The sequence below is a fragment of the Schistosoma mansoni genome, chromosome W (assembly GCF_000237925.1).
Source record: "Schistosoma mansoni strain Puerto Rico chromosome W, complete genome".
NCBI classification, from domain to species: domain Eukaryota; kingdom Metazoa; phylum Platyhelminthes; class Trematoda; order Strigeidida; family Schistosomatidae; genus Schistosoma; species Schistosoma mansoni.
This window is the reverse complement of record NC_031502.1, coordinates 30,456,804-30,470,488: the sequence shown is the minus strand read 5'-3', so window position 1 is coordinate 30,470,488 and position 13,685 is coordinate 30,456,804. Positions and strand designations below refer to the sequence as shown.

At 36.5% G+C, this 13,685-nt stretch overlaps 1 protein-coding gene across 1 annotated transcript; it reads right to left on the bottom strand.

Moving 5' to 3' along the window:
• Positions 1–9,051: 9,051 nt before the first annotated feature.
• Smp_155360 (putative dna-binding protein inhibitor) lies at positions 9,052–11,479 on the bottom strand (the record flags this gene model as incomplete). The annotated part of the gene is made up of 2 exons (XM_018789329.1): positions 9,052–9,317; positions 11,202–11,479. The coding sequence occupies 2 exons, from the start codon at positions 11,477–11,479 to the stop codon at positions 9,296–9,298; spliced, it is 300 nt and encodes a 99-aa protein (XP_018654784.1). The 3' UTR covers positions 9,052–9,295.
• Between the last annotated feature and the right edge of the window lie 2,206 nt (positions 11,480–13,685).

Sequence of the window (13,685 nt, the reverse complement as noted above, 5' to 3'; positions counted from 1 at the left end):
TTTGGGAATCGTATGATCAGATTTGGGACTAAACAGGATGATAATAGTTACTCGGTAGTAATAAATCAGTTGTCTTGAAAATGCTCTCACAGGAAATCATTATGATTTGAGTTAATTAATTTCTAGCTTTTTACTATGATACTGAATGCTGAGAGGTCTTTAATTCTTTATACTAGTCTGAGTAAAAGTTGACGTTGAGATATATTTTTTATATGGTCTAAAGTAATCAGTGAGAAGTTCTCATCAAAGATTTGTGTTTTGTGATTGGTAAGGAAATTGTATTTACAATTTTGAGAGATTATTAAAGTTAGTGGTTTATGAAGAGTTGCTTTGTCTGAAAATTAAACTCCTTAGAAGTGAACATACGTGACCTATTAGGGATCTAACCAAAAATATTTAGGCTAGTGGTTTGATGGTCTTGGATCTGATCCGCGGTGGAGTTGAGGATAGGCAGTGTTGAATAATTCCATTTTGGGACGAGACAGCTGTCCTGTCCATCTTGGCTTCCAATAGTTGTTTAACTGAGGTCAGTGTATGGTGTTAGCTTTGTGTATGATTCAAAGAAAAATCACATAAAAAAATGTTACAACTGTTATTTTGACAACTGAGGAGTAATATTTCCCCGCGATGTCATGCTAACTATTCCTTGATACTAATCGAATTTGATCGATTATATCGAAAAGTAGCTCGACGTTTTGACTCAATAAAAATTTTGTAATTTTGTGACAGGTATTTTAGACGATAGACGATAAATAAGCCTTATTATAAGGCGTCAGATCTATTGGTTCGTGAATGAAATCTAAATTTGATAATCATTCGCACCTTATATAAATTCTAATCCTGTTTTTAGCTCTGTAATGGAGAATGATCCGTATTTTGATGATCTATAACTCCATTTCCATATAGCCATTTTTTGAAGGTATTACATAAAAATTTGGATCGGAAAGTATACAACATCAGTCTTTCACAATCAGCCAAACAATCGATTCCATATATCTCGTAGTTCATACAGTCCTTTCATGAAGTACAACAGATAATTTAGGAAAGGCTGCTATAATCTCAGTTGTTTCTATTTTTCAAAACTTTCTGTCGAATTTCTGATGAGGTTGTAGAGAACAACAAAATAATCAATAGAATATAATATATTGATTGTCATATACACGATCATCAAAAAAATGACAATATTTGTAGAGAATACGATTTGTATTTTGTTGGATATTGCTTCATTTTCGTCAAATTTATAGAGGTTACTAATTTCAGATATTCAGACTTGCTAAGAGATTGAACCACGAATTGAATTAAGAGTTAAAATGTTAAACATTGTTATATGCACAGTTCACTTCTGTTACCAAGACACTGTAAGTCAACCATTAGTTTTGAATACGAAAGATAATGTTTTATTCTCCAGTCTACTATATCCTTTGTAGATATTGATACTCTAGTACTATTCTGTTTATTGATTACATTAAATGTGCTTATATTACATCTAATATATATTTCGTGTTCAGTGGATGTCACGCAACCACAGTGCTGATTAGGTTTTGACTTGAGATCTTAGTTCTTCATTGTTGTTTTCAATGAACAATTAAGTTTTTAATTCCCAAATATCTTTATATTTATTCATTTATTTATAAGGTTGTTTCTGGTTGAGGAGTATCCTACGAACGACTAAGATGAATTGATCGTATCCCACAAAAATTGTCACCCTTTCTGAGTTTAGATTTTCATTGAGAAAAAACTGAACGAAGACACTTATTATGATAGAACAATGAACGACAAACTGAAATAAAAAACCCTGGTTAGTCGTCATGTCGATTCTCTGGACTATTCTGGAGTGTTAAATGAAAACGTAGTTAAGTTATTCAAATTTACCAAAGGAAAGAAGTTTGATTTCCATTTATACTGACTTGGTAACATATAGGATATTCAGTCATTTTTGTAGCCATTAATTTATTATCGATCATAATATCAAAGTTGAACAAACGTATATGTGAATAGTAATTTTTATTTTAGACAACAACTGATTGACCGATTAGGGAGTCTCCTTTTTCTAACAACTTATTTATTTGAACACATAGATATTGGTACAAGGGGGCACCAGATGTATATGCACCACACACTAACAATGCGAATGGGAAGAGAAAAAGAACGTAACATGCGCATAAGAGAGAAGAAGAAAAAAAAGAAAAGTGACGACCACAGATTAGTGTGTGGAAGTGTATGAATAATAATAATAATAATAATAATAATAATAATAATGATAATAATAATGGGGGAAACGGAAAGGTACAACCAGAAAAAATTCTTTCAGTCAAGGAAGTTACAGCCACTTCTTATGAGGAAAGTAAAAGAAGGTTACAGCGGGATCTTCACTAGCTTCTATTCTGAGCCATATCTGATAAAGTCTCGAGCCACTGTGTTGCACCATCTCTCGGACCCCAGCCAGGGAGTCGTGAAGGACCAACAAAAGCTAGCCTTTTGCAGCTTTCTCTCATGCCACGACACTATGTCATACACTGACCTCCTCTCCGCTTTTTCCAACCAGTCCCAGAGTCGGCAAATAATGCACGACGTGGAAGTCTCTGGGATGACATTCGTAGAACATGTCCAAGCCACCAAAGTCGGTGTTTCAAGATAGTGACACGATATGAATTGTCGTCGTTGTGCCCGAACACACGATGCCAAACTTCTGCATTACTAACATGGTGTTGCCACTGGATTTCAGCAATCCTTCGGAGACAACGATGATCAAACACAGAGAGTCGTCTAACATCCTCAAAGATGACCGAGATTGGCATAAGCCGCTCTGGCTTTCACTATACGTGAATTGATCTCATCACTAACGCCACCAGCAGCACTTATGTAGCTACCCAGGTACACGAACTTCTCAACTACTTCTATCTGCTCACTATCTAAAGTGAGTACAGGGTCAAGGTCCTGCCAGTTTTGTGAAAGAACTTTGCACTTCGAAGGTGAAAAGCACATATCATACCTACGGACACTGATTGCCAACTGATTGAGTGCGCATTGCATGGCCTGGGTATTATCGCACAGTAAGACAATATCATCCGCATACTCGAGGTCGAGAAGTCGTTCTCCAGGCAGCAGATCCACACCGCCATTACTTACATCTATCAGATTTGTTTCCGGAACGTCATCGATGGCAAAGTTGGAGAGGAATGGTGAAATCGGGCAACCTTGTCTAACCCCACTGCTTGAATGGAACAGTGGAGAAAGGTGGTTGTATGCCCTCACTCTGCCTGAGGTGCTTGTGTACAGGACCTTTAAGATGCTAATAAACTTCTCAGGCACACCCTTCTTCAATAGACAATCCCAGAGAACAGTCCTGTCCAACAAATCGAAGGCAGCCCTGATATCAAGAAACACCTGTGATAAGTATGACGGTGCTCTAACATTTGGCGGAAGGTGAAGATATGATCAATGCATCCTCGACCAGAACGAAAACCAGCCTGCTCCTTGCGAGTCAATCGTTCTCGGGTTTTAAACAACCTACGAAGAATGACAGAAGCCAATAGTTTGGACTCAGTCGGAAGTAGACTTATCTCACGATAGCTGTCACAGAAACGACGAGAATCTTTTTCAAAGATAGGGACAATTATCAACTCGTTCCATGATGTTGGAAAACTTTCTAGCTCCCAGACCTTCGTAAACAACGTTGTCACTTCCTTAACCAGAAAGTCACTACCATCTTTAAAAAGAGCCGGAGGTAAGTCATCTGGGCCCGGTGATTTGTAGCGTTTCAGGAGTTGGAGTTCCTTGCAGACTTCTGCCTCGTTTGGTGGATCAGTCGTCACCGGCCATGGGGGGCAGGATAAACTGGTCGATGTTGCCGGAGCAGCAGGCCAGTTGAACTGCCCTTCAAAAAATTCCGCCCATCGTCCAAACCGTCGACAGATGTTAGTAATTGGCATCCCGTCATTTTCACAGATTGTTTCACTCACACCAGACTTCTTGCTGCCAGTGGCTCGGATGAGTTGGAAGAGCTTCCGGAAGTTACCAGATGCAGCTGCTGCTTCCATCTCATTAGCACGCTCCGACCACCAGGCTTCTCGGTCCTTACGCAAGCTTTGCCCAATTCCATTACGTAACAGCCTTCGTTTGTGGTCAAACTCACGGTCGATTGGAGTAGATCGACGGGCTTCGATCAGTTGTAAGGAGTCAGAAGAAACCAAGTGCTTATAAGCGGGACGTTTCGCGAAGCTGCAAGCGGCTTTACTCGCCATTTTCATGGCGTCATGAAGTTGCAACCAATGCTCATCTACACTTTTCGGTGGTATGGTAGCTAGCCTAGAAGCTAGCTCGGCTCGATACTTACTTGCAACAGAAGTTGCAGCCAGTTTACTAACATCGATCCGTTGATGGCGGTCAATCCTTCGGCCACTGAAAAGTAAGGTGAGATTGGCGCAGACCAGGGCATGATCAGACTTCAGATAGGTACTCCAAAAGGAGCGGCAGTCTCGTACACAACCACGCCAGCGGTAGCTGATCGTGATGTGATCAATCTGAGTCCAGGCTTGAGATGCAGAGGGAGGACACCAGGTGGCACACCGGCGATGACTGTGTCGGAAGTTAGTGCTAGCCAGAAACAGGTTGTGGTCTGTGCACAGTTACAGTAGACGGTCCCCGTTATCTGTCCTGCGACCAACAAGTCCCCATCGGCCACCTAAACGACTCTCTTCTGTGCCTAGACGTCCGACCTGTGCATTCAAGTCTCCGGCTAATACTACAATATCTGTCGAACGCGCTTTCTGGAGAAGAACTGTTAACTGGTGGTAGAACTCATCCTTGATTGCATTCGGGCTACAATCTGTCGGGGCATAGGCAGAGATGACGAAAAAACACCGTTTCTCACGCCGGTTTCTTCTCACTTTGATGGAACTTTCTAATCTAACAGCACATAACCGACTGTTAATGGGGATTCAGTCGATTAGTGCTGCCTCAGCTCTAGCGGTTAGTGCGACACCGACACTAGCAAGACCAGACGAAGATGCCACAAGGTCCCTGGATAAACGCATATAATGCAAGCCTTTTGAAAAGACAGATGGAGAGCAAATTTGTAGTACTTTACTAGAGTCTTGAATACGGGTCTCGGATAGATAACAAACGTCAACTTTAAGACTTTCCAAAGACATAGCCAGCCCTATCTGTTGTCCGATCTTCATTAGTGTGCGAACGTTGAAGGACGCCAGTTTGAATGGTGCATGTGGTTTCAGAAAAACTGTTTCAGTATTCGTAGTCGGTGGTTTATTTATTTATTTATTTGAACACATAAATATTGGTACAGAGGGGCACCGAATACATATGTGCCGCACAAATCTCATTTGATTTGTGTGAGGGCTGTGATACTGCACAGGTGCCCAAACTGAAGCAGGTAGCATTCAATTTTTGACCAGTCAGTGACTCGAGATCGTTTAGATGGACCAGAATTTCTACCACATGCGAGCTACTGTATAAGTTGAAAAGTAAAACTACGCAAGGTGAGAATAAGAGAGGGCGGATAAGTGACGTAGTACAAAACGAAATAAAAATAAAAGTGAATGTTATCAAATAGGTATGTGTTATTTGAATTGTAAAAGGAGTGCGAGTAGTACATCCAGTGATCAGTGTCATTTCCTTTTAATTTCCCGGGTGCCCAAACTGAAGCAGGTGATTTTCTTAGGGGGCCAATTCATGAGCCTTTGACCTAGAGGTCAGACCCACAAGGCAGTGGAGCATCATGAGGAGATGCAGTCCCATGGTAGCCGGTGACCAACAATTGGTTCATACACCATTTGTTCCCTCACGGCACTGGAGCCTATGTGCACCATTGGTTTGGAGTCAGGGTTTCCCAACTCCCCTAGGTGGACTCACCGTATCCACGAGCCCGGTTAAAGTGTTGGACGTTCACTTTTCGTCCTCTCGATTTCGTAAACAACACCCGTGGTACGAGAAGGCAGTGAGTAGGACTTCTCTGGCAGGGGCTGTATACGCGTGGCCGTGTGAGAGCATTTCAAGAGAGAGACGGTGGGGACTCCCCACTCTCGGTCGTACCAGTGCATTTGGGGGCTTTCTAATAACTTATCAACTGTCAAGTAAAATATCTATCAACTGAACCGATCCAGCCACTTGATTCAATCAAATCAATGCTTTTGAATAAAGTCAAAACAAAAGTTGGGGCAGAATAATGTGAATTAATTACACTTAGTTGTTTCTCTTCATTTACTTACAACCATTAGTGTTCAACATTACGTTATGGTATAGTGTGAAGCAATAGGCATTGATTATAGGAAGAACTTGATAGTCTTTGTTACTCTAATTCCTTTCACTATCAATGTCTATTGTTCCAAATTATATCATGTCTCAATGTTACACTTAAATACACATCAATGGTTAGAAGTTGATGAGAAACCACTAAATATAAATAATTCATATTATTCTGTCTCAGTTGTCGTTCTATACTATACTCAAATGTAGAAATTTTGATGGTACTTCGTTCGTTGAGGTGGATGAATTGATTGGAAATACCCTTTGTAGTTCCGGACAATAACATTAGAGCTTACTCCATGTCGAAAAGAACACAATACCACCAGAAGAATTCACCCCAGCTGTAACTCTTCCTTATCATTGAAGGAGTACATAATACACACTTCCCAAAAGTGGAAGGCAAATGAATGGATCTTATTTTCAAGCATTATTATTTGGGACTAATTAAGGATAGAAGATCGAGCAAGTTCATTTCTAAGAACCTATTTCATTAATTTTTTAGTATTGATAACAAATGTGATCGTATGACATCGCGACAATCCTTTTGTGTGCTCAAGCTATTCAATAGTTTACATCATAGAATGACTCTAATTTAACAGCAACTGCTAATTATAATGCAATGTGGAGTGGTTTCATCATAGTCTGTAACTCCTTAATCTTGCTTTGCTAACAGTAAGCTATAAATCAAAACCAGCACTTCCTGGTTCCTTTGTGAGAGCTCTATTAGATCAACAATGGATATTTTAGTTATCAATCATAGAGATGATTGCATTTTTCTCAAATGAACGAAGTTAAGATAATCATTCTTAATATACCTTATAATAATATTACTATATCAGGAAATCATTTTCAATTAGTGATTACAACGCGTTATGCAGTTATTAATTAATAAGGCTTGAACAAACTCCTCAACTAATGTCTTCACGATTAATTAACATATAACATGCATTGATATAAATATCCTCTTTCAAACTGAAGATACATCAGTAGCTTAGATCTTTTTACTATATCAGTCAATTATTTGGTTACTAATGTTAAATTCTAAAGTTAAGACAATTTACCCAAACCTAAGTAACTGGTGAGATTGATCGTCACTGAACACATTTGATCAATTACTTCATTGTGAGTTTAAATCACAGCTTAGTTGTACATCATTTTAAATGTGAGGATAAATCAAGTTTGATTAGACTGTTAACACTTTATCTAAAGTGGTATATAACATGTAATTTAATATTAAAAGTTGTTACGAGTACTCGGATAAGTCGAGATGAATTGTAATCAATTGTGTTGGATTAACATTAAATTTATGTTAGTAAATGTAGTGTCACGTCACTGATTGACCTCAACTAGCTAAACCTTTGAAATCAAGAATAATTGGACATCTATTTCGTCTTTGAGTATGTGGCTTAACACTGACCAACCTTCTCATAGGTCGAATTTATTAGGAAGAGTGAAACTACCTAAATAATCACGATCTAACTAAAAATATTTTTCCGATCATCGACAACCAAAGCAATAGAGATGAGACTAAAAAGTCGCATAAGGTATTCGGAAATTGAAACCCCCTTTGTGTGTTCAAAAACAATTTGTTCTTATCCTTAACCTACCCTGGTAATACTGATTTATTATCCAGAGTGGTTATCACATAGTTTTTGTGTACTTTATTCATTTTCTTTCTTTGTTACGGCTTACCTTTAACCTGTCTAGTTGACCTTTTCATTTTCATATAAAAATGTCATAAATATGTGATCAGATTGTTCGAAATGTATTGCGCAAATATATCACATACTTCTGACAAACTGTCTCCTAATTGCATTATCGAAAAAGGATATTTGATTAGATGTCTCATTCTATGATATTAGTCAAACGCTTTGAGACAGTATATTTTGGTTGGTATTTGTGGTTAATCGCCAAAAAGATCTAGTATTTATCAACTGTCCGTATTATTCAACTATGCGAACCCATAAATTCCGTAAACCAGCATGAGACTAAGAAAAGACAGAGACTCAAGCCTAGTTCAGTTACATTTCGCCAATTGAAACTGAGAACATCATGTTTTGGAAATTAATCTTACTGCTCACATCTGTCGTGATAAATCAATTGATGCCAACACACAATGAAGTTAGAAAATAAAAACGGTAGGCTGGAATTCAACTTATCAATAAGGCAGATGTTGGAATTAGAGACCAACTGTCTTTTACTCGCTCAATTTCTTAATTTTACCACTAGTGATATTGTATACAGCAACTGAGCCGTAATAAATTTAGTTTTTAATCTCTATACGCATTTAACTGTACAGGTGGCTTTCTCTATGTTTCTTATTTGCTCTCCTCCCCAATCGTAATAATAATTGCAAGCAGATGATGGACAGGCGCACGTGTGCTGAACTCCCCCCTGTCCACTTAATCAATAAGGCAGTAGTAGCAGTGGCAGCTGCATATCCATGACAAACACACATCTGTTAATAAACTGTGTAGCTCAAATTCTTAATAATAGCCTGATGTGATGTGATAATGGTGGGTAGGTGTTGCAGAAGCAGCTGCTCACGCATTTATTCTGGACCAGAATCACATCGCTAAAAATGCCTAACCATGCATACGCGAAAATACAGACGTAGATGAAGTAAACATAAATACACTATTTAAAAATAAGAAACACATGTCTCATCTTAATGCTTCGATAAAGCGATAGTAATGTGTTAACCATACGGAGAAGCAAACACATAGAACACAGGTGATTTGATATTCGAGCAAAGAAAGTATAATTTATTGGTTGGAATAAATATTCTGTACAATCATAAAATGTTTGAGAAAAAGATAAATGGCTAGGCAATGTGAGAATGGATACTTATAAATAAATTTAAATGTATATACACTAATGTATAGAGAAAATCAAATCATAACAATTGATGTCAATAATGCTCATTGGTAGTAGCTAATGTTTGTCTGTACATATCACTGCTTTTTATCTTCAAAGAAAAATGACGCTTTTTCGCCACGTTTCTTTATTTTCTTTGTAAACAGATGTGTTTTTAAAGATGCACAAGTGATTGACTGAAAAAATCAAAATAAACAGTAAACTGAGGAAAACAAGTGGTAATTGAAAATATTTAGGTTAATCATAAACAATGTGTCATAGACATAATGATACTTTGAGGTGGATATCCTAATGTCGAACAATAACCAACAAAAAAACGACAAATAGTAATGACTACCCATATAATTTGATCGAGAATGGAATAGGGCATACGAGAAATGATACAAAATGGTGTAAATATGTAGTCTGTTGCTATTATATGTAAGAAGTAATGTTCTACTTCGCTGGAAAAGTTGATACATTTGCATCGGATATAGTTCAATATAAAATGGTATATGAGGAAAATGTTTTAGACTATCAATTACTGAAAAACGTTCGGAAATACCCCTACTACATGACTCACTTCCGTCATGTCAATCCTACTTTATCTAAGAATGAAACTACACAAGATATGGACGACAAGTATAAAATTTAGTAACACGTTGGAGCATAAGTGAATATATGAATTGACAAGGTCACTTTGTTTCATTACCAAGGAATTGAACTGGTTGACTGAGTTAATTATTTTTAAAAAGAAATGATCATTTTATGTGTAGAAAAATCTATATATTTATCAGCACGAATACTTAAAATGAGCACGGTAACTACATCAAAATGGAAATACGCTTTATAAAGCGAAACTTAATGGATGTCACCAAGCATTCCGCTTATAAAAACTGTAGAAAACATGTGTTAGGTGCTTGGACGACTTGGGATCAGTGAGAAATCGATTTTAAATTGTCATCAGCGTGAAAATGGCATGAAGTACTATTACTTATTCAATGGGTCACACAGTCGACATAGAGTCTAAAACACCTATGCGTTAGCATAACCAGACATATCAAATCAGTATGAGAAACAAACAAAACGACCAGCAAAACTCAATTAAATCTTTACTCACAGGGAAATATTTAATGCTAAGAATATTACAAACAGGATAGAATTATATGGAGAACCGTTGGGAAGCGTGAGATAAACGTAAGAAGTGAATGAATCTGTGTATATGACTATTCCCGAAATGTCAGAATCTACTAACATGAATCAATCCAACAGTCAATCACGCAACGTCTTGGTTTAACCTTCTAACATGAAATACGTTGAACTTCCACCTGTCATAACCGTCAAGTAATGCAAGGTCAAATTTTGCACTGTAGAATCCGCAGGTTATATAACTATACTAAATTAGACAAAGTAATGTTGATTACTCTCAGTCCAATACATCCAACTTCATATATTGACGAATGTTTAAAATGTAAACCTCATTTTTGATTACTCATAGCAAATCAGTATGATACAAAGATACAACTTTATATAGTCTTGCATTTCTCACTATTTCTAAACTCATCAGTCCTTTCATGCTGTATAAGTACTATATAGCAGTTCGTTTCGCAGTCATAACAATGGAACGAGTAGCAGTAACAGGACTTTATTGGATTATTACATTTTGTAATAGGTATCCTCTTTAGTTACAATTCGCTTAATTAGACCAGAAATTGGTTTGTTGTAAGAGCATTTTCTTGAAGCATTTTATCGAAATTTTAATGAATTTGGATATGTCCATAACCCAACATTGAATATAAACGCAGTGGTCAATCAAGTGAATTCGACCAACTTGAAAATTTGAGCAATCTGGACGTATGCATATCCACCAACTACAATGAAATTCTAAGTAATTTCTTAATTTCAAACGGTGTAGTTAGAGGATAATGAAAACTTGGAAATTCCAAAAAACGTGTCTTAATTATTACGGTACATTATATTCTCTTAGTAGGAACTTTTGGACATCGTACTGTCTATTGCATAATAATAAGTCTTCCAGAACAATAATATTCTTAAATAATAAAAAATGGAACTCGACTTACTTTTCTTTCGGACTCGAACATTTAGATACGTTGACGGATGTTAATATATCCTCAGGATATTGAAGGGTTTTTTCCAAGTCTTGTATATAATCAATAACATGTTGCAATAATTCCAACTGGTTAACTTTCTTATTTCGTTCTATAGTTGGCACCATTCTCTTCAGTTTGACCAAACATCGTTTCATTTCAGTTGGTGGTGTATCAAATTTGACGCTATTCGCGTGTTTGCGATGTTTAGACAAACGAGAAACTGGAGAACGACAGCTTGTACGTGTCATACTTTAACTCACCTTAGCATTCCTTCCGGATTTATTGGAAACCTAAAACCAATCAAAATGTGATTTAAAACTCGGTCGATTATTGCTTACTTTCTATTGGCTGTTTAAAGTAAGAAGCTCATTGGCTTATAGAGTATAATCAGAATATACATTTTATAAGTCAAATATTCGTTGTCATGGCGACTAAATAATTACCTAACATACGCTATTTCGCATATTAGTCTAAATACATTGCTATGGCGTGTGTCAACCAGTAATACGATGAGAAGCAGAAATGTAATTTAAGTCAATTTTTGCAAGTGTAGACAAAATTCATAATCTGACTAGAATTGGATTAATTTTAACAACTACAATAGCAAAAAGTTACTTGTGACTTAGCCTTTATTTAAAAAATGAATGAGGTTACATTTTGCATGGAATTGAATAAAAATTTCACGGATGAGGTCCTTTTAGATTTTTATTGGTTGATTTAGCAACATAGATATCGATTTGCCAACTATTCACTTGCATCTTCAACATCCAGTTCAATTCCGATAAAGAAATATACAAATAAAGAGATAGATTAGTAATGGGATTTATTTTAGGTTCACTATAAGTAGATTGTTTGATGTGTATGCTTGGAAACAACGATCAATGCAGTCCGATCATTAAAAAAACAACTTGAACAATAGATATATGGACGACTATGTGTCCATTTCGACGAGAATGTTGACTTAATGCACATTCTGCATTCCTTCGATTGCTAAGTCCTATCACAAGTATTTATATAAGAAAACGAACTGGGTCATTCTATCTCACTCTCCTAAATGCTTCTGACGAATAGGAGTAATAGATCCACCAAAAGATTCATTTACGAAAAGTAATTATGGAATGGCCAGCTAATCATACTCTATAGTTCTGTTATATTGCACAAGAAAAGTAATCTTATTTACCCTTTATGTCTTCAGACATTTTTGTATATGCAGTGATAAATATGTTGAGGAAATACATAAATTCATCAGGGCAACGTTGGCTGAAATTAGTTATACACGCTTCTCCATACGTAAGGACATGAAAGGAGGTCGGAGATAGAATTTCAGAAATTCTTTTGTAAAGAAATGTATTTATATGAAAATGCAATTTATAGTTGACCAAATATTTGTCTTAACAATCATTTCAACTCAACAATTAAGAGAGCGTTCTATGCAGCAAAACTGTGATTCACACTTACGAAGAGAAACTTATCTTTCATCTGCTTAAAAGAAAAATCATCCCACGTGGTCGCGCTGTATGAAAATATCAGTTTGTCTGATATTGTGGAAATAGGTACATTGAAAGTTGCCAACTCTTGTTTTCAACACTGATTTGATTAGGGAGAAAGAAGAGAAGTCAGGTGATCTATACCGGAATGTTGACCATTTCTAACCATTACGCTGATCAACTATTTTGATTTGAAGGCTTTTTATAAAATTTATTAAAACCCCCGAAGATTTCTTCGTACTCAACTCTTTAAAACTGAAATAACTCTTTCTATTCACGAAATGAAGCATGAGATTCGCATTCAAAGGAAATGATAATAATTAGTGAATTAATTGTAGTCCAACACTATACTTGTTATGCTATTTAACATTCATTTCAATGAATTCGAATTTGAAAACCCCACATTTATCAAATCCACATAAGTTTAAAAATAGTTGAATGTGACATTATTCATTGAAGAATCATGAATAATTTCACGGTTAAAGTGTTGACTTAATAATGATTTGTGAAAATTGTGAAAACTGCTCAGTAGACTCATGATCAAATGCACTTCAGACATGCAACAAACCCAAAATTTCAACAAAATAACGATGTTCAGTAACAAAAATTCGTATGTCCAGTGTAATGCGGTATAAAACTTGGAAACTGTTGTTATTTCCCAAAATGTAACCGTTTATAGTAGTGCAGCATTCACGTTAACTATTATTAATTAATTACTACAGTACACATCACCACACACACACCACATATCCATAACATGTCAATCTCCAATGGAATCCCAGCAGAAAACTCCCAGATACCTTACTAATTACTTCCTCATTCATTTAATCAATGTCTCGTTGGAGATAAACTTATTGCCAATCGTCTCAACACATGTTCTTGCCATACAAATAACCAATTCCGTGACACTCAACACCAACCATATCAAGTTGGACAAGTCTATTCTAACTTTCCATCCCAATAACTT